At 36.9% G+C, this 21,980-nt stretch overlaps 3 protein-coding genes across 3 annotated transcripts; 2 read left to right on the forward strand and 1 right to left on the reverse strand.

Moving 5' to 3' along the window:
• The first annotated feature begins 10,119 nt into the window (after positions 1–10,119).
• LOC125592635 lies at positions 10,120–10,914 on the forward strand. The gene has a single exon (XM_048767960.1). The coding sequence runs from the start codon at positions 10,120–10,122 to the stop codon at positions 10,912–10,914; it is 795 nt and encodes a 264-aa protein (XP_048623917.1).
• Positions 10,915–15,180: 4,266 nt separating this feature from the next.
• Positions 15,181–18,423, forward strand: LOC106421478 (quinolinate synthase, chloroplastic). Its single transcript, XM_013862317.3, has 7 exons — positions 15,181–16,111; positions 16,381–16,665; positions 16,752–16,970; positions 17,046–17,225; positions 17,291–17,785; positions 17,861–18,022; positions 18,101–18,423. The coding sequence occupies exons 1-7, from the start codon at positions 15,200–15,202 to the stop codon at positions 18,161–18,163; spliced, it is 2,316 nt and encodes a 771-aa protein (XP_013717771.2). The 5' UTR covers positions 15,181–15,199; the 3' UTR covers positions 18,164–18,423.
• Positions 18,424–18,558: 135 nt separating this feature from the next.
• LOC106421479 (autophagy-related protein 16) lies at positions 18,559–21,273 on the reverse strand. Its single transcript, XM_013862318.3, has 5 exons — positions 21,092–21,273; positions 20,858–20,984; positions 20,220–20,401; positions 19,954–20,149; positions 18,559–19,861 (listed from the first exon to the last, which is right to left on the reverse strand). Coding segments are annotated over exons 1-5 (1,530 nt in total). The 5' UTR covers positions 21,094–21,273; the 3' UTR covers positions 18,559–18,838.
• Positions 21,274–21,980: the final 707 nt, after the last annotated feature.

The raw sequence follows: 21,980 nt of genomic DNA on the forward strand, positions 1-21,980 counted from the left end.
ATGTTTATATTAATGTTGAAATTATATATTATGATTATGTATACTATAAGGTATACTTTAAGCGATAGCTAGATAGAACTAAATGTATGATTGTTATTAGAGATGAAGCTAAAGACTTTTTATAATGGGTTCACTAATATTAAAATTTAATATATGGTGTTTGCAAGTTTGAAAAGAAGCTTTGGAAAATATTTTTTTTTTATATTTTGCCTATTACATTGTAGTAGTTATGGACTTAGGGGTTTAACACATAAAATCGAAAAAGGTGGATCAATAACATATTATAAGCAAAACAATAACTGTATGAAATAAAAAAAAAAGTATAGCTCCTTTAAATTCAGAAAACATAGTTGCATAATAAAATAAATCGAAGGTTATTTGACCCTCTGAATTGTAAAGGTTGTTCCAGATGCGAGCAACACGTGAGACTTGCTGGTGGTTCGTTCCTGGAAGTTTCTTCTCATCTTCAAGGTTGTCTAATGCAGAGCTCTCATGGCGGTGAAGGTGGTGACACTCACATGCTTATATTTCTTGTTCTAGAAGACTAATACCCTAAGCCGAGACGATTTACAGTGATTCAGTCTCCTCGAATCAGAGATTGCCTCATCTAGCCGTAACAAAACCGAGTACAACACATTTATCTAGAAATAGATTTTCGACGTCCTCTTTCAGCAATGAGAGGCGGTTCTCAAGAATGTGAGTGCTCTGCTAAATTCATGAAAGTAGGTATGGAGAAAAGGGTTCTTTCATTAACACTTGGCATCGTACTAAAGTTTCATCGCTTTGTCGTCTCTACGGATCTGTCGACTTAATGGCGATAGATCAGATGGGTTACCGTTTTTAACAGAAACGTATAGAGGAATAATGAATCTTTATTGATGCTATGATTATATTGAGAGGATTAATAAATCAACTAATCGAACTTGAAGCTGAAGGTTTATCACGTAAAAGTGTTCGTCGAGAAAAGTATAGATGGTATGAAGTTTTTTTAAAGGAATGTTAGTGTGAACGCATTAAATTCACAGTTTTGGTGAGAAATGTTCTCTGCGTGACACCTAAGCGTTTTACTAAATAAAAACTTCTCGTAAAGCCACGTCACCACGTCACATTCTTTGCCAATAAATTTTTAAGGTAAATTTTAAAAATGCTTCTCCTTTAATATATAGGGGATTAATAGATAATGAGGGCATCATTTTTTTTTAACTATACATGTATATATTTAATATGGAAAATGAGGAGCATTTGGTACGTTATGGAATATGGAATACCAAGCTTTAACATTATATATCAAGAGGTTAATGGATCTGTAAAGGTGATGGGTTTGTTATGCTATTTACACGAGCCTCTTATTGCTAAATGGAAGAGATTGAAGCGATTTTATGACTACTAGGTCGTTGTCCGCGCGGAAAATTGGTACATAATATCTTAGAAATTATTTTAATATTTTTATATCATAAATTATGGAATAAGCCACACTTAGCATAATTTTTTTGATCATTCATCATATTATAAATGAAAACACATGAGCTGTTTATTGTTGAAATGTTGTTATTGAGAGCTTAATTAGCAGTTGACACTAAAAGTTAACAACTGACTTTGTTATGAAATTTCAGTTTGTTCTCTTCCGAAGCTTTTAATGATGTTAATGACGGTGTCCAAATAGAAGTACTTTCATGTATTAGGCGAACAATAGTTACCTTAGGGGTGTTCAATCCGGATATCGGTTTGGTTTCGGTTCGATTTTTTTGGTTTTTCGGTATTTCGGTTAGTAAATTACAACTACCATTCTAAATCTATATTTACTTTGGTTCGGTTCGGTCTATATACCGTCGATTTTTAGTTTATTCGGTTTATACCAAAAAACATAACTATTTAGTTTAGGATTATATTATATGAATTTTAGAGACATGTTGTCAACACAATCATTTATTAAAAATATTATATGTTTAAATAAAAGAACAAAAAATAGAAAAACGCTTCTACCATCTAATAAAAGAATCAAATCTAGAATTAAAATCAAATCTCAAAATTTTGAAAAAAAACAGAAGCACAAAATAATTATTTTTCTATTCTTCCATATTTAGTGTTCTTCAAAGTCATGTTTCTTCGATTGAACACGAAACTCTGTTAATTTATAGATAAGAAAAAACTGTGAAAATTTTCTGTCCATCAAATTAATAATCTTTACTTCAATTTAATCAATGCTAAAATAAAGAAAACAAATCAAAAAATAAGACTAAGAAAATAAGAAGCCTTGGTTGTGATGATTGTTACTTAATTATAGTTTAAGTATTGCAAAATAGGGTTTCTTTATTACTGTAAAAAATATGTTAATAGTTATTAGTAAAAATTTAACTTATATAATCATGCGTTGTTATATATATATATATATTTACATGTTTCTATTTTTGATTGGTTTTCTTCGGTTTATTCGATTTAAATCGGTTATAAACCAAACCATATTGTCTATTTCGGTTCGGTTCGGTTCGGTTCGGTACGGTTTTACCATATTGAACAGCCCTACCTTAAATTATGAAACAGATAAAAAAAATTGCATTTGCCATGATAAAGTTATTTGTTGTTTTTACATGTTCAAAAGCAAACAAACAATATATTTCAATATTTCTTTTATGTACATGTTACATAACTTTTTGTTTTGATAAATTAAGTGATATTTTTGTTAATTTTTAATTTTCGAGCATAGAATTCTTTAGCAACCTCCTCAAATATGACTAATCTCAGATAATATATTGTGTTACACATAATCCTGCGATGTTTTCATAAAAATATAATCTTCGATCTGATGTTAATCAATATATATACTCTTTAAGTAACTTCAAATATATTTTATAATATATTTTCGTTTCCTCAATAATTTTTTTAACCATCTTGTATTATGTTAAAATATATATATATATATATATATATATATATATATATATATATCTTAATTATTCCATATTCAAAAAGAGCATTTCCAAAAAAAAAAAATCTTAGATTATTTCATATTCAAAATAGCATTTTCAACTTTTTCCTAAATAACAATCTGCACGAGACATATATTCAATATTATTACATGTGAATTTTAATCAACCAAAGACGTATACGCAAAACTACGGAACAAACAATTTAAATAGATATATGATAATATGAACTTCAACAATTTTTCACATAAAAATATAAATACATATAATACAATCTACACACATTTTTTTTGGAACACAATACAATCTATACATAAATAAAATCTATAAGGAGGATGCATCTCTCCAGCTTATTCAGCAGTAAGATGATTATGGAAAAGTGTTCAGAAAATCCAAGCTTATCGAAGTTTCGAAGAAAGGAGCCACGGATTCCTCTGGCGTGCCTACCAAGACAATGTATTCTAGGTTGAGTATACGCCCTAATAGTCCAGCACTCTTTACGACTCTGACACGAAAACATATATTTTCTTTCAGTTTCTTAAATTTAATATAAGTATTACCACATGTTCTCTTGTCTCAATCTTGAGAGAGTCTCCAACGAACTGAAGTTTCTCAAGATCAATACGATGTAGTTTCTGATGATATCATATGGCCAGAACGCTCCAAGGCTGCAAAGAGATTTCCACGATCAGATCAGTCAGTGTTCTCTGATCTCTCTATGAAGGAAAGGTGTTTTTGAGAGAGCTTTTGGTAACCAGCCATATACCTTCATGCTTGCATCATCATCCAATTCCAATCTGGAGGGAGGTTCACGGCTTGCGAGGGTTAACCAAAAGGATTTCTGTTAAAATGTAAGAAAGGTTATATTCTACTCAACATTCCCAACAGAGAAAGAAACTACATTTAAAAAATAAAAATAAACATCTTTTGAGAAATTGAATTGAAGGAGAAACGTACCAGAAGAGGAGGAATAACAAGATACGAAATGCAAGCACTGTATACAATCGCCACAAAGAGAATTCTCTTCGATTTGGATTAGCAATAATAAAGATAACTAAGTTTGAAAAAAAACTGAAACTTTATCGGACCTGATTGACGATGATACACTCTCATAAGATAGAATATATTGGAGGTGGCTCCACGGTTGAGGTTACTTGGGTAACGGACAACACAATTAGGCGATATGAAACCCTGTATGACAGTACTCTGTAGTAGAATAAGTAATTCTGACTAAGCAAAAGATTATGTTAAGGAAGCTTATCTCATACCTGTTCATCAAATCAATCACAAGGAACTCTAGCCCACCCCCTAGGTGATTTAGGTCAAGGTGAAGAATTGTAAATGTAGTTATTTATAAAAGAGTAAAGTAGAGGGATTGGAAAGGACTGCATGACATTAGATGTTAGAGTAACCGAAGGGGATTTAAGGATGAAATAGCAGAAGGTGTAAACGTAAGGGAACCACATAAAGAAACAAAGAAGATGAAGTCCAAAAGTTTAAACGGTGGTTCAGTTAGCATATATTTTGGGTTTCATCATGGGTCACTGCAACATAAAAATCATGTATAGTTTAAAAGCCATGTGAGTATTAAAATAGACGTCCAATATTGTCTCAATTGTCGGCAATTAAGAAGGTTACATGGCAAATTATGATGAGGTGTAAGTTTGATTGGGTGGGAATATTTTATCCTAGATGGCATAGCTTAGGAACCTTTAAATTAGTTCTTTTTATATAGTAGAGATAATGGGCTAGTGGGAATGAAAAGGAAAGTATACTATTTGAGTTTCAGAACGCTTGTACATAATGTATTGGTTAGACTGTTGTATGGATATAAGATGACGATTACAAGTGATCATCAAGGGTTTGTTGTATCTTTGATAGTAGTGGTGGTATGGCGGTTTTGGGAATTTGTGATCAAACTGTGGGGTATCTTTAAACCATCTACAAGCTCGACTGAGCAATGTAAATATTATTTTATATGAAAATATTAAGTTAGAATTGCATAGGTCTTGGAAGTCATTGGACCATAAGTTATCTTCGGGAGACATGGCATAAACATAAACCAGAATTTTTGTTTTTATCGGAAACGAAACAGGAATTTGAATTTGTTCAAAGGTTCCAATCACACTTTGGTTACGATAGCCTAGTTACGGTGGATCCAAATGGGAGAAGTGGCAGTCTAGCTCTTTTTTACAATAATGAGTACCAAGTTAGGATTCTATATTCTAGCAATAGAAAGATAGATGTTGAGGCGGTGGTTAAAGGGAAACAAGTTTTCCTTACTTTTGTCTATGGAGAGCCGGTTCAAAAATTAAGAGAACAGGTGTGGGAGAGATTAACTCAGTATGGATTATCACGCTCGGAGCCCTGGTTTATTATAGGAGACTTAAATGAGATCACTGGGAATCATGAAAAGGATGGGGGATCTCTAAGGTGTGCGGCTTCCTTTATTCCTTTTAACAATATGATAAGGAATAGTGGTGTACTAGAATTCTCGGCTCGAGGTAATAAAATGTCGTGGCAAGGAAAGAGAGGTAAAGGGAAAAGAGCAGTAACGGTAAGATGTCAACTGGATAGAGCTTTGGCTAATGAGGAATGACATACACTTTTTCCATGTTCTTATACAGAATACTTGAGACTGGTGGGATCGGACCATCGACCTGTGATTGCTTTCTTGGAGGATCAAGTATCAAGGAAAAAAAGGGGACAGTTCAGGTTTGATAAGAGATGGATAGGCCAAGAGGGACTAATGGAATCAATTGTATTGGGGTGGACAGAGAACCAGAAAGGTCAATCAGAGGATTTCATTACAAAAATTAATAATTGCCGTCGTGAAATTTCGTCATGGCGGAAAGACAATCAACCTTATGAGAAGGACAAAATTCTGAATTTCCAACAAGCACTGGAAGAAGTACAAACAGATAACAATAGATCACAAGAGGATATTATAGAGATTTCCTGGAAATTACAAGAAGCTTACAAGGATGAGGAGGAATATTGGCATCAGAAGAGTCGAAATATGTGGTATTCATCTAGGGACCTTAATACAAAGTTTTACCATGTTTTAACAAAGCAACGTCGGATCAGAAATATAATAGTAGGGCTCCATGATGAAGCAGGTAATTGGGTCACAGAGGAGACTGAAGTTGAGATGGTGGCGGTAGATTATTTTGATGATTTATTCAGTACGACTAATCCAACAGAGTTTGATAATTTTCTGGAGGAGATAGGACAATAAATTTCTCCCCAGACGAATCAAATGTTACTGCGATTAGCAACAGAGGAAGAGGCTTGACAAGCGTTATTCATGATGCATCCAGAGAAAGCGTCGGGCCCGGATGGAATGACTGCTATATTTTTCCAGCATTCCTGGAGTGTCGTTAAAAAGGATGTGATTGAGTTGGTGAATAATTTCTTGGTCACAGGTGAAATGGACCCACGGTTAAATATAACTAACATTTGTATGATCGTAAAAATAGAGAGACCTACAAGGATGACGGAACTCAGGCCGATTAGCTTATGTAACGTTGGTTATAAGATTATCTCGAAAGTTTTGTGTCAAAGGTTGAAAAGTTGTCTTCCCCGTCTAATTTCGGAAACGCAATCATCCTTTGTGGCAGGAAGGTTAATATCATATAATATTCTTATTGCGCAGAAAATGTTTCATGGTTTGCGAACTAATAAGTCTTGTCAAAATAAGTTTATGGCAATTAAAACGGATATGAATAAGGCATATGATCGGATAGAGTGGAATTTTATTGAAGCTCTCCTACAAAAAATGGGATTTGATCCACATTGGGTTAAATTAATGCGAGGGTGTATATCTTCAGTTCAATATAGGGTACTTATCAATGGACAGCCAAGAGGCCTTATAACTCCTCAGCGGGGATTACGTCAAGGGGATCCCTTATCACCTTATTTATTTATTATGTGTACTGAGGCTTTAATTGCAAATATAAAAAAAGCGGAGGGGGGAAAACAGTTAACTGGTATGAAGGTAGCAAGAGCGTGTCCGGCAATTTCTCATTTGCTATTTGCAGATGATAGTCTTTTCTTTTGTAAGGCAAAAAAAGAAGAGTGTCAAACTATTCTCAGGATACTAAAGGACTATGAGGTTGTTTCAGGACAACAAATTAACTTTCAGAAATCATCAATTCAATTTGGACATAATATTGAGGAAACCAGTCGCCAAGAGTTGAGAGATATTTTGGGAATTCAGAACCTAGGCGGGATGAGATCTTATTTAGGACTGCCAGAAAGTCTAGGAGGATCTAAGGTACAAGTGTTTGGCTTTGTACAAGAGCGTCTAAATAATAGGGTGAGTGGATGGACGTTTAGATTTTTCACCAAGGGAGGAAAAGAGGTGATTATTAAATCAGTAATTACGGCTCTGTCAAATCATGTGATGTCTGTGTATCGGTTACCGAAAGCAACAGTAAAGAAATTAACGAGTGCGGTAGCTCAGTTTTGGTGGAGTCCAGGTGAAAGCACAAGAGGAATGCACTGGCAATCATGGGATAAATTATGCGAACATAAGGAATGGTGAGCTAGGATTCAAGGACTTGACTGATTTTAATACGGCGATGCTTGGAAAGCAGCTGTGGAGGCTGATCGATAAGCCAGATGCCATTTTCTCTCGAGTTTTCAAAGGACGGTATTACAGGAATGCTTCACCCCTAGAACCGATTCGCTCATATTCCCCGTCATATGGCTGGAGGAGTATTATCTCTGCTAGATCTCTGGTTTGTAAAGGACAAATCAAAAGGGTTGGAACAGGATCATCTATTTCAGTATGGAATGATCCCTGGATCCCATCCACTCGCCCGAGACCAGCTAACAAAAACCTTCATAACAGTTACTCGGACCTCACAGTGGATTCTTTCATTAACCAGGAATCCCGAACATGGAATCTACAGGCAATTAGGACTTTGGTGGAACCACACAATGCAAAGATGATTGAACGTATTCCTTTGAGTAGAAATCAAATGGAAGATAGGGATAGATGGCACTTCACCAATAATGGGAAGTATACGGTACAATCAGGGTATCAAGTAGAAAGAATATACCCTGACAAGGAAAAAACGCCAGATTTTTATGGACCCAATGTAGATATTCTCAAAGCTTTCTGCTGGAAAGTGAAGTGTCCTCCGAAGTTAAGACATTTCTTATGGCAGTTATTGACAGGTTGTATAGCGGTAACAAAAAATCTAAAAGCGAGACGAATACATGGAGATACATGTTGTGCACGGTGTGGAGATTCGGAGGAATCAATAAATCCTGTGTTCTTTGAATGGTCTCCGACACGTCAAGTGTGGGCACTATCTAAGATCCCATCGAATCCAAGTCTTTTTCCTATTGGCTCTTTGTTTGCTAATATGGATCATCTGTTCTGGAGAGTTAAATCAAAAATGGAGGACCATCAGTTCGCATGGATACTATGGTACATTTGGAAGGGTCGGAATAATAAAGTTTTCAGTAACATTGATATTGATCCGAGGGAAACACTTAACTTAGCAGCATTGGAATCAACACTTTGGGCTGAGGTACATGTTACCAATAACCCCATGGAGGTAAATGTAGTACCGACCAGACCTAATGTAGGAACTATAGGAAGATGGTGCTTCACAGATGGTTCTTGGAAAGATAAGGACTTATTTTCAGGACAAGGCTGGTTCAGTACACTACCGGGGTTTGAGGGTTTGTTAGGAGCAAGGAATGTAAGGGCAAGTCTCTCACCCCTTCATGCGGAGACGGAGGCTTTGATTTGGGCAATGGAATGCATGAAGAATTTAAGACAGTTTCGGGTAACGTTTGCAATAGATTGTTCTCAACTGGTGAAGATGGTTTCGGAACCAGAGGAATAACCAGCATTTGAAAGCTACCTGGAAGACATTATGCTCTTGAGAAGAAGCTTCACCAACTCAGATATCGTCATGTACCTAAGACGGAAAACATAAGGGCGGATAGCTTGGCACGCAGTGCTAGGAAACAACCGTCTTTCGTCGATGCAAATGCAGAGTTAACACCTTGGTTTACAGCGTCTACATAAGAAAAAAAAAGATATTTTTTATGAATAGTCCAAATCAAATAATTACAGATGAAAAAAGTGATGCCTGTTATGAAAGCAGCCGCTTTCGTTGAAAATATAAAAAGATGTGGGGCCCGCTGCACTATTTACACAGTGAAATCCTACTTTTTAACTTCTATATAAACGATCGATTCCGATCGTTTATAATTCACACCTAAAACACTTCTCTTCTCTCAAATAAGAAAATATCTTTCTATATCAGTGTTATTTCTTTCTACGGGTATAAAATTTTGCCCTTATTTAAATTTCTGCGATACAATAAAATTCTGATTCTTTTTATAACACGTTATCAGCACGATCGTTCTTCAATTTGGTAAAATTTATTTGTATCATTTATACCCTGCTATAATGGTCGGTATACCGCCTCTACTATTATTTATATCATGTTATAATGGCCGGAATACCGTCTATATTATTTTTTAGTAATTTAATTAATTTATTGGTCGGCCGAGCCGCGTTATATTCTGTTTATTATTTATTGGTCGGCCGAGCCGCCTTATATTCTGTTTATTATTAATTGGTCGGCCGAGCCGCCGTATAATTTATTTATTACTCTGCATTGACCGGCTGAGCCGTCGCACGATTTATTGTCATAACATAAATATTTCATTTCCATAATTCTTTACTTTTATTAATTTTTATGAAATTTTATAGATTTGATTGACTGTTTAATACAATATTTTCAGACTGATTTTTGGTGCACTCGATTTAACACCAACGGTCACAAAGAAAATTTTTCCAAAATTTTTCCTTTCTCAAATGGTCATGAACAGTGATTTCCATCTATAAATACAAATCATTTTCACTCCATTTTATCATCCAAAACATTTCATCTTCTCTCAAAATATTTCAAATCGCTCTCCTCCGATTTTTTTTCATTTCAAGAAAGATGATTCGCGGATTTTTGGTCTTATGTGCAATTTTTATTTTTGCTTCTATGTATGGTCTTTTTGTTGGAGAATTTGCTTCTGGAGAATTTATGCTTAATGTCGGTTTACTTTTCTATGCGTTGCTTCTCCTTGTAATTGCTTGCATGATTAATGTAAACGGTTTCTTTTAATATTAATAATATTCTAATAATTTTTATTTTGTGTCTTAGAAATACAAATGGAAAACATAGAGAAGCTCCAATTTCCAGCTTTAGACATCACTGGTACCAACTACATTTCATGGGTTACAAATGTTGAACTTCATCATGAATCTCTTGGTCTATCCCAAACCGTTAAAGAGAATAATAATTCAACGTCTCAAGAAAAGGCTAAATCGGTGATCTTCCTTAGAAGACACCTTGATGAAAGTATTATTTATGACTATGCCAACATGAGAGACCCTAAAGAGCTATGGAAGTCTCTGAAAGATCGTTTTGATCATCAGAAAGACATAACACTTCCACTTGCTCGGGATGAATGGCAGAGTCTGAGATTCCAAGATTTCGACAAAGTGATGAATTACAATTCTGTTGTGTTAGGAATTGTGGCTAAATTGAGATACTGTGGTGAAACGATCACCGAATCTCAAATGTTTGAGAAGGCATACACCACATTCCACAAGAGCCACATCACCCTGCAACAACAGTACAGGTTGCGGGGATATACCAAATTTTTGGAATTGATTGTAGCTCTTCTCATAGCAGAAAAGAACAACGAGCTTCTGATCAAGAATCACATGACCCGTCCAACTGGTTCTAAACCGTTTCCTGAAGCAAACGCATTAGATGCGAAGAAACCACTAAAGGAAAATAATACCTTTCGGGCTCGCGGTCGTCAAAACTACCGTGGACGACGACGAAAGTACAATCCAAAAGATAGGAAGTCATTCCAGTGGGTCCGCTCTGAACAAACCCCTAAGGAAAAAGAACACCAAGGAAATACCTCCCAGAAGCGAGAAGAAGCTTGTTTCTGAGGCGGTACTAAGGGACACTGGTCTCGTTTATGTCGTACCCCTGCACACCTTTGCGCTCTATACAAGGAGTCCGTCAAAGGGAAAGAAAAAAAAATAAACTTTGCGGAACACTCTCAGGGTACAACGCACCTCGATGCGTCTGACTTTGTGAATGATTTCGAAGAGACCGCTATCACGGATGCTTAAGTGCCCATCATGTGACTCTTGAAATTCCACAATTATACCATAAATAATTGTTGTTTGTGGAAGATTAATGTATAATTATTGTGTGTTTTTCACCTTCTTATGTACAATTATTGTGTGTTTAATGTTTCCTAATGATGTATAACATTTTATGAATAATATTATCTCATGTTTGTCTCAGAAATGGACATTACAAATGGAACATCAACCAAGATCAATACTAAAGATATTTGTATACCAGATAGTGGAACAACGCACACTATTCTGAAACACAGAAAATATTTTTCTGAACTAAAACCGACAAATATCACTGTTAACACAATATCGGGTCCTGCAGACTTGATTGAAGGGATTGGTAAAGCTCATTTCAACTTACCTAATGGGACAAAATTCTCGATAAATAATGCACTATTTTCTCCAAATTCTAAAAGGAATTTGTTGAGTTTTAAAGACATATATCTTCAAGGATTTGATACTCAGTCTGCAACTGAGGATGGAAAGAAGTATATGTATATTACTCTTGAGAAATCAGGAAAACAAAAGGTATTGGAAAAATTACCAAAACTCTCTTCTGGTCTGCATCATACATATATAAGTGCCCTTGAATCACATTTGGTGATTAAGGAAAATTCTGATGATTTTACACTATGGCATGATCGTCTTGGTCATCCAGGCACTACAATGATACGAAAAATCATCGAGAACTCACATGGTCATTCACTGAAACCCCAAGAAGTTTATCAAGGGAATAAAATGACATGTATTGCGTGTTCTCTTGGAAAGTTGATTATAAGACCATCGCCAACCAAAATAGAGAAAGAGTTACCAAAGTTCCTTGAACGAATTCAAGGCGATATTTGTGGACCTATACATCCACCTTGTGGACCATTCTATTATTTTATGGTAATGATCGACGCGTCGAGTAGATGGTCACATATTTGTCTATTGTCCTCTCGAAATTTGGCATTTGCGAGATTTTTATCTCAGATAATCAAACTAAGAGCTCAGTTTCCTGATTATCCGATAAAGAGAGTTAGACTGGACAACGCTGGTGAATTTACCTCTCAAGCATTCAATGATTATTGTATGGTAACTGGAATTGATGTTGAACACCCTGTCGCTCATGTTCATACACAAAATGGTTTGGCTGAATCATTAATTAAACGTCTGCAACTGATTGCGAGACCATTGATCATGAAATCTAAACTCTCAACTTCCGTGTGGGGACATGCTATTTTGCATGAAGAAGCACTGATTCGGGTGAGACCAAGTGCATATCACAAATACTCCCCAATATAGTAGCATTTGGACGAGAACCAAATATTTCTCATTTAAGAATTTTTGGTTGTGCTGTATATGTGCCAATTGTACATCCCCAACGTACAAAGATGGGACCCCAAAGGAGGTTAGGGATATATGTTGGTTGTGACTCTCCATCAATTATACGATACCTAGAACCGCAAACTGGTGACATGTTGACGGCACGATTTGCCGATTGTCATTTCAACGAGAAAGAATTCCCAACTCTAGGGGGAGACAATAAGCAAATAGGAAAAGAAATCAAATGGAGTGTACCATCGTTATTACACCTTGATCCTCCTACGAAACAGTCAGAACTAGAAGTTCGACGTATCATGCATTTACAAAATATAGCAAATCAGCTACCTGATGCATTTGCTGATACCAAAATGGTAACTAAATCACATATACCCGCTGCAAATACTCCTGCTCGTATTGAAATACCACAAAACGGTGGAACGGCAGTTGAGACGCGTGAATCAGGAACACGTTTAAAGCGCGGTAGACCTATTGGTTCAAAGGATAAACTTCCTAGAAAACGTAAGGAATGTGAAAAGCATGATACTCCCAAAATAGCGGAAAATATTTTGGAAGAAGCGAATTGTGAATCTAACGACAATATAGAGCATCATGAATCTGAAGGAAATCACGAGATTTCTATCAATTACATCCATAATGGAAAGATATGGAAACGAAATGAGATGGATGATATTGATGACGTTTTCTCATACCTTTTAGCAAAGGAAATTAATGAAGAAAACGAAGATCCAGAACCAAAGTCTGTATATGAATGTCAAAAGAGACATGGCTGGATAAAATGGAAAGATGCGATTCAAGTCGAACTAGATTCGCTTAACAAACGAAATGTATTCGGACCTATTGTGCTCACACCCAAAGATGTAAAACCTGTTGGGTACAAATGGGTGTTTGTCCGAAAAAGAAATGAGAAAAACGAGATTACAAGATACAAAGCTCGTCTCGTAGCCCAAGGTTTCTCTCAAAGGCCAGAAATTGATTATGAGGAAACTTATTCTCCTGTTATGGACGCAATCACATTTAGATTCCTGATGAGCCTAGCGGCCAATGAAAATTTAGAAATGCGTCTCATGGATGTCGTTACGGCATATTTATATGGATTATTAGATATTGATATCTATATGAGAATCCCAGATGGATTTAAAATGTCAGAAACGTTAAATTCCAAACCTAAAGAGTTATGTGCAATAAAATTGCAAAGATCATTATATGGGTTAAAACAATCCGAACGAATGTGGTATAATCGTCTTAGCGAACACTTAACAAAAGAAGGATACACGAATGATCCTATATGCCCTTGTGTTTTCATAAAGAAAACAACATCCGGATTTGTGATAATCGCTGTGTACGTTGATGATCTTAATATTATTGGAACTCAAAACGAAATCCAAAAGGCATCAAACTATCTGAAAGGAGAATTTGAGATGAAAGATCTCGGGCAGACAAAATATTGTCTAGGATTACAAATTGAGCATTCTCAAAAGGGTATATTTGTACACCAGTCTACATATACCAAACGAGTATTGAAACGCTTTAACATGGATAAAGCAACTCCTCTTAGCACCCCGATGGTCGTTAGATCACTTAATGTTGAAAATGATCCGTTTCGACCATCTGAGGAGAATGAAGAAATACTTGGTCCTGAAACTCCATATTTAAGTGCAATTGGAGCTCTTATGTATCTTGCAAATTGTACTCGACCTGACATATCTTTTGCCATTAATCTTTTAGCGAGATTCAGTTCGTCTCCTACGCGAAGACATTGGAATGGAATTAAACATGTCTTTCGTTACCTTCAAGGAACAACTGATTTAGGCTTGTTTTATCCTAAAAGTTCAAAGGTCAAATGATTGGTTTTGCAGATGCAGGTTATTTGTCAGATCCACACAAAGCTCGATCCCAGACAGGATATGTTTTTACAATTGGAGGCACTGCCATATCTTGGCGTTCTCAGAAGCAGACACTTGTTGCTACTTCTTCAAATCACGCTGAGATCATTGCACTTCATGAAGCAAGTAGAGAATGTGTATGGCTAAGATCAATAAGCCGACACATCTGTTCAAGCAGTGGGATTGACGAAAATACGGAGCCAACTATTCTATATGAAGATAACGCGGCATGTGTTGCTCAAACGAAGGAAGAATATATCAAAAGCGATAGAACCAAACATATACCTCCGAAGTTTTTCTCATACACGCAAGAGCTCGAGAAGAATAAAGAGATTGAAGTAAGATATGTTCGATCATGCGACAATGCAGCCGACCTCTTCACAAAATCACTACCTACCTCGGTATTCAGAAAACATGTCCACAACATTGGAATGCGCCATCAGAAGGATCTATGACTGCTCATTCGAGGGGGAGCTTACGTAGTTGTACTCTTTTTACCTTACTATGGTTTTTTCCATTGGGTTTTTCTGGAAAGGTTTTTAACGAGGCAACAAAGACGTTAAGCGAGAATGGATAGTGACACCGGTCCCCAAGGGGGAGTGTTATGAAAGCAGCCGCTTTCGTTGAAAATATAAAAAGGTGTAGGGCCCGCTGCACTATTTACACAGTGAAATCCTACTTTTTAACTTCTATATTTGATCGTTTATAATTCACACCTAAAACACTTCTCTTCTCTATAATAAGAAATTCTCTTTCTATATCAGTGTTATTTCTTTCTACGGATATAAAATTTTGTCCTTAATTAAATTTCTCCGATACGATAAAATTTTGATTCTTTTTATAACAACGACTTTATTTTATTTTAGTAGGATAGATAGATGCATAAAAATAAAACTTTTTTCGAAGTGGAACGCCTTTCATATTGCACTAAGCATCGATTCCCCACCGGCCTATTCCCCACCATCCCCTCTCCTACTTCACACCGTCTTCATCGCCAAAGGTTCAAGAGAGAGCTTTTGTTTCTTTTTCAGAATCACAAGGTTTTTTGTGTTCTAATGGCGTTAGCTCTCTCAGTCACACCCACTTCTTCTTCCTCTTGTGTCCTCTCTCGGAACCCTAGTCCTAATTTCAAAACCACCCTTCTGAATTTCGCCTCTCCAAGGAGGATTCACGCCATTAATCCTCTCCATAGATCCTTCCAGTGTCTTCAATCTCCCTCACAACACCTAAACACATCTCCATTCACAACCTCAGCCGTTACCTCTTCTTCTTCCTCGCAAACCACAGAGCTCGTTCTCCAGAGACTAGTCAAAGAATTCAAATCCCTCGCAGAGCCAATCGATAGGCTCAAATGGGTTCTACGTTACGCGAGTCTCCTCCCTCCGATGCCCGATTCCTCCCGGACCGAATCTAACCGGGTCATGGGCTGCACGGCTCGGGTCTGGCTTGACGCTGAGTTAGGTCAAGACGGGAAGATGCGGTTTTGGGCAGACAGTGACTCAGATGTGTCCAAAGGGATGTGTTCCTGTCTGATTCAGTTGCTTGATTCTGCTACCCCTGAAGAAGTGATGGAATTGAAGACTGAGGATTTGGTTGAGCTTAACGTTGGACTGTTGGGTGGTGAGAGATCGAGGGTTAACACGTGGCACAACGTTCTTGTGAGCATGCAGAAGAAGACACGGCGGCTCGTGGCGGAGAAGGAAGGAAAAGCTCCGACCTTTGAGACGTTTCCTTCACTGTTGTTGACTTCTGATGGCATCGAGGCTAAAGGTAGCTTCGCTGAAGCTCAGGTGAGACTTTTATTTCTTTAAATTCTCAGTTTTGTTGTATTTTTTTTTGTTCGATGTTGTAGTACAGAAAGATCTTTTTTTTTTGTTATTGTATTATAAGTCACTGCACATTTCTCTTCTGGATTAGCTAGATCCGTTTTATATTTGGTTTGGAAGGAAAAGATTTGAGTTTTAACTACATAGTGTTGATGTTACAGTGGTTTAGTTAACTAGCTTTTATCTAGGCTCCGCCTCATCTGCTAAGATTTGTTGTTTGGTTTAACTTGAAGGCGAAATATTTGTTTCCGGAGGAGGCACGGGTTCAACAACTAGTCAAGGTGCTGAAGGAAAAGAAGATTGGAGTGTCTGCTCATTTCTATATGGATCCAGAAGTGCAAGGGGTCTTGACTGCTGCTCAGAAGCATTGGCCACATATCTATATATCTGATTCTCTTATCATGGCAGATGCAGCTGTCAAGATGGCTAAAGCTGGATGTCAGTACATAACAGTTCTTGGTGTTGATTTCATGTCTGAAAATGTGCGTGCCATCCTTGATCAAGCTGGTTTTGGAGAGGTTAGACAAGTTTATACATCTCTTTTATCTTTCTTTCTTTTTTCTTGTTATATTGCTTCTTATATAAAATAAAATTTGGTTTGTAGGTTGGTGTGTACAGAATGTCAGATGAGACCATTGGTTGTTCACTAGCTGATGCTGCTTCTGCTCCTGCATATTTGAACTATCTCGAAGCTGCTTCTCTTTCTCCTCCTTCATTGCATGTTGTTTATATCAATACATCTCTGGAAACAAAAGCTTTTGCTCACGAGCTTGTACCTACCATTACTTGCACTTCATCTAATGTTGTACAGACGATTCTCCAGGTTTGTTTTAAAACTCTCTTTTTTCTTTTTCTTCATCTTAATCTTCTAAAAGTCTCTCTTTGTCTCCTGCAATAGGCGTTTGCTGATATGCCCGAGTTAAATGTTTGGTACGGTCCTGATACTTACATGGGAGCGAATATTGTAAAGCTATTCCAGCAGATGACTTTGATGACGGATGAAGAGATCGCCAATATTCATCCTAAGCACAATCTAGACTCCATTAGATCATTGCTCCCTCGTCTTCACTATTTCCAGGTAACTTTTGCCTTTTTGTTGTTCGGGTAAGAAGACAGGCTTGCTTATATGATTCTTTTTTGCAGGAAGGAACGTGCATTGTGCATCACCTGTTCGGTCACGAGGTAGTGGAGAGGATAAAGTACATGTACTGTGACGCCTTTCTTACTGCACACCTCGAGGTTCCAGGTGAAATGTTTTCATTAGCAATGGAAGCAAAGAAAAGAGACATGGGTGTTGTAGGATCCACACAAAACATACTAGACTTCATCAAGAAGAAGGTGCAGGAAGCAGTTGACCGAGATGTCGATGACCATCTCCAGTTTGTTCTAGGAACAGAGTCAGGAATGGTAACATCTATTGTCGCGGTGATCAGGAGTTTGCTAGGTTCTTCTGCTAACTCGAAAGTGAAGGTTGAAGTAGTGTTTCCGGTTTCATCAGACTCCATGTCAAAAACTACTTCCCCAAAAGGTCCAAGCTCCATTAAAGTTGGTGATGCGGTGTTACCGATTGTACCAGGAGTAGCAGGCGGTGAAGGCTGTTCTATTCATGGTGGATGTGCTTCATGTCCATATATGAAGGTCAGTTCTTGCTCTTTGTTATTTTCATTCATTTGATAGAAATGGTAAAAAGAGCCTTTGTGATGAATGATGCAGATGAATTCGCTTAACTCGCTCTTGAAAGTATGCCAAAATCTACCTGATGTGGAAAATGTAATCGGAGGATTCAAAGCAGAGCGATTCAAACGACAAACTCCACAAGGAAAACTCATTGCGGATGTTGGGTGTGAACCAATACTTCACATGAGGCACTTCCAAGTAAAGCAAAAAAAACACTTTAATCTCTCATTAGCTTGTGTTAAACCAAATTTTTTTAAACCAAATTCTCTTTTGCAGGCGAACAAGGAGCTGCCAAAGGAGCTTCTTGATCATGTCTTAAGTCGTGAGGGCAAGAGATGACTAAACTAAATTGTCCCCTTAAAATATGACGAGATTTGGTGACTTTACTTGTCAACAAACTATATAGGTTATACGTTTGGTGGAACATGAAGATTAAAGTTCTTCTTGCAATAAGGATTCTTATGATCACAACGATTACATTTCATTGTATACAATAATGTATAAACAAAAGCAGAAGAAGCATTTGGATATCCATATTAGAGAAGCTTAGGAGCGAGCTTATTGATAATATATGTTATGGGTTCTTTGCAACGTGCTTATATTGTGCGGCATCATAAGTTTCTAAAACTTGAAGCTTCTTTCATCGTCAAGAATTGATAACTACCGTTAGACATTAACTCAAGTCTTGAACATAATATATATATATATATATATTTACACTTTGACTACTTAGCTTTACAGAAACACCCCACTTGATTGTAAAATATATAATGAAGTTGTGAGTTTCACAAAACTAAAACCAGAGTAGATGTAGGCAGTCTAAATTCAGCATCCGATGCATTTGAGCCTAATGCCCAGCAAACTTGCATTGGGTGTTTATTGTATATCTTTTTGAAACAAATGAACATTAAAAACCAATTATATACAAAAAAAAACACTTCATCAGACGAAGACGACCAGACCAGAGTATAAACACACCTTTTGGAAACACAGACGTATTGAGTAATCAAACTATCATGTCCAAGTACAGACATACCCGTTTTTATCAGCCGATGCCAATGGTTTCCCAATCCCACTCCAAGAACAACACAGTATAGGAGATGTTTGCTCCTTGAGAGTGCTCACTATACTGCCTTTGGAGATAGACCAGACATGCACCGTTCCATCAGCAGATCCCGCAGCCACGTATTCATCATCTGGACTTATACACGACCGGCTCCAATTCGATGCCAATCTGTTCCCTGATGCTCTCAACGTCCCGCAAATTTCCAAAGTCCGTGTATCGAATACATTATGCACGTTGTCTCTCCCGCTCGTCAAGATCATATTTCCATTCCGGGACAATGATACAGAGGTTATAGCAGAAGAATGTCCAGCTACTTCAGACAGAAGTTTCCCAGTTTGAATATCCCACAACCTCAGATTCCCATCCATGTGGCCTGAGAATACCGTAAGCCCATCTATGCTTAAGCAGATCGCATTGCAGTTACTGGTAAAGAGCACTGTGTTTGTACAGTAACCTTTCTGCAAATCCCAGAGTTTAATAGTACGGTCATAAGCTGCACTGACAACATGTCGGCTGGAGAACTTGCTCACATCCACAGCACATACTTTATCTGTGTGGCCTGTGAGAGTATGACGTACCCTACCAGAGTTAACGTCCCACACAAACAAATTGTTAGAGCTGCTTGCTGCGATCAGGGACTTATTGTCGTGGGTTATGGCTAGATCAAGTATATTCCCAAGGGAACCGTTTAAGCTTTTGATTAGAGACCCACTATTGGTGTCCCACATTTTTACTGGTCCGGCTTGGCCACCGGTAAACAGAGTACGAGAGTTGTATTGAAAGAGTATCGAACCACAGCCACCTTCGTGAGCATGGATACGGTGGCCACATGTTGACGGGATGGTAGACTCAACAAAATGATCAGTTCCATCTTCATTGCGTCGGACAATTCCATCAACTTGCTGCCTAGCAAGATTTTCCAAACCATTGGCCTTAAGCTTAGCTAGCATTTCTTCATAGAGAGCATTTGCCTAAGTCAGAAGGAAAAAAAAAAAGAATTCAGCCAAAGCAATCAAATCAAGGCAAGGAAGAGTGGGTGGGTAAAAATAAAGTCTTCAAGTACCTCATTAAGACGTTCTGCATCCTGCATCTTCTGTAACATCCACCGATCAATTAACATTTTGTTCTCAGACTCTGCTTTTTGAGCTCTGTTAGTCATCTCCTCCAGCTGAGATCTGACTTCCTTGTTTTCGGTAATAAGTAAATCAAGCGTCTTGGTCTTTTCCTCTAACTCTTCTTGTAATCGTGTACACTCCTCCCTAAAATGCAACCATAGTTTTAAGAGCCGCACAATATAATCCCTTACAGTCACTAGAAAACAATTCTGACCTTGTTTGGGATAAGTCCTTCTCGAGGTCATTAATCAACAACTCCTTGTCTTGTAAAGAAGCCTTTGAAGTTCTGGATTCAGCTACTTCTATCACGAGTAGCGCAGACAATCGGGATTGCGCTTTGTAACACTGCTGTAGCTCTATCTCCAGCTTTTCTGTTTTCTCCTTCCATTCAGATCCCTGCATGAATATAGACGAACCATACCAGGATATGTTTCAGATATTCCAGGAAATAAAGGTAGCAAAGGACCAATCTAATAGGAAGCCGAACCAAAAAACCAGGATGCAATCGGAGCTGTGAGGCGTACTGTTTACGTAGAAGCAAGAAAGAATGAAACTAAATAATTATAAGTTTACACGTCTCAAAAGATTAAAAGAAGAGAGAAATGGATCAACGTTCTGTTTAGTTCGGAGAAGGACTAAAGCAGTTGTTCAACAAATGAACAGATGAACGTGGAAAGGCAAAGTAGAGAAAGGATTAACTCACAAAATCAAATGAACTTAACATTCACTAGTGTAAAAATCATATTCAAGAACCTTAGTCATTCAATCAATTATACGAGAATTTTGAAACTAAATTAATCGAAACAAGGCGCAAGAAAACTGAAGAATCAGCGGAGAAAAAGAACAAGGTACCTGAGAAATCATAGGTTTAGAGAGCGCAGAAATGGCGGGTCCATGAGCTCCTTCTTCCAGAAGATGGCGCTTCCGCAAAGCTCTCAAAGCGTCTTTTATGGCTTCCATTGCTTTCTCCTCCTGTGACCTGAAACAAGTACCAAATCAAATCAAATCAAATCAAATCAAATCAAAACAGATCGAGATCACAAATAAAGCGTGTGGAAGGACAAATCGAGATCCAAATTGACTTACATCTCTTTCGAATCAAAAGGAGTCGTAGAGGGAGTAAATTAGGGTTTGAGTAGAGGAATAAGAGAAGGGAATGAGATTTTGATCGGAAGATTTTGATAGCGACTTAACTTCCCCCGCCGCTTGCTTACTTCTCCAAATAAAATAAAAACTAGATCCGCTCTTTCGAACCGCAGGTTTTCTGAAATTATATTATAATATAAAGTCATATTATATTGAGCAAAAGAATTTTTGAAAATTATATATTCTATAAGTAGTCTATATAAGATTTTATATGTACATTTTATATAACTTTCTCTTAGTCCTGAATATTTAATCCAGACCAAAGACCAAACCGAAACCGACTCAAAACATAGGTTTAGTTTGGATCCGGGTTCGGAGAAAATTACCTAAAGGTATTTCTTTTGGATCTGCGGGTCTTTGTTTGAGTTTGGATCCTACCCGAGACCTTTGTTATAGTTTTCATGTGAATATTTTATATTTTAGATGCCTCACCATTTTGTAGTGCAATTAAATTGTGGTATTAATTTTTTTGTTTTATAAATTTATATTTTTTGCCGTTTTAAGTGTTTTATATATTTTTTATAAATTTACATTGCAGATGTATCATATATTTGTCAAAATCTATTTATTAGTTATTCTTTTATTGTTTCCATATTTAAAAGTGAGATTTATTACGTGTATTTGAGTTATGGTAACAGAATATATTTGATGAAATATTGATTACAAATCGAATTTTTTATATTGCTAAAAGGCTATAATTTTTTTAAATGTTATCCACGTTTCCAAACAATACAGATGTATAGTGTTATTCTTGTTTCCAAACAAATCTAAAATGTACTTCAGTTTTAATAATATAGATTATTAGAAAATTTAAAATAAATTTTTGATC

The sequence above is a fragment of the Brassica napus genome, chromosome C9 (assembly GCF_020379485.1).
Source record: "Brassica napus cultivar Da-Ae chromosome C9, Da-Ae, whole genome shotgun sequence".
In the NCBI taxonomy this organism is placed as follows: Eukaryota; Viridiplantae; Streptophyta; class Magnoliopsida; order Brassicales; family Brassicaceae; genus Brassica; species Brassica napus.

Coding starts and splice junctions, on each gene's coding strand:
- LOC125592635 (XM_048767960.1), top strand. CDS start 10,120: ATGGAAAACATAGAGAAGCTCCAATTTCCAGCTTTAGACATCACTGGT.
- LOC106421478 (XM_013862317.3), top strand. CDS start 15,200: ATGCATAAAAATAAAACTTTTTTCGAAGTGGAACGCCTTTCATATTGC. Junction 16,112..16,380: donor GTAGCTTCGCTGAAGCTCAG/GTGAGACTTTTA, acceptor TTTAACTTGAAG/GCGAAATATTTGTTTCCGGA. Junction 16,666..16,751: donor ATCAAGCTGGTTTTGGAGAG/GTTAGACAAGTT, acceptor TTTGGTTTGTAG/GTTGGTGTGTACAGAATGTC.
- LOC106421479 (XM_013862318.3), bottom strand. Junction 20,402..20,857: donor CTAAACCTATGATTTCTCAG/GTACCTTGTTCT, acceptor ATATTCATGCAG/GGATCTGAATGGAAGGAGAA. Junction 19,862..19,953: donor ATGCAGAACGTCTTAATGAG/GTACTTGAAGAC, acceptor CTTCTGACTTAG/GCAAATGCTCTCTATGAAGA.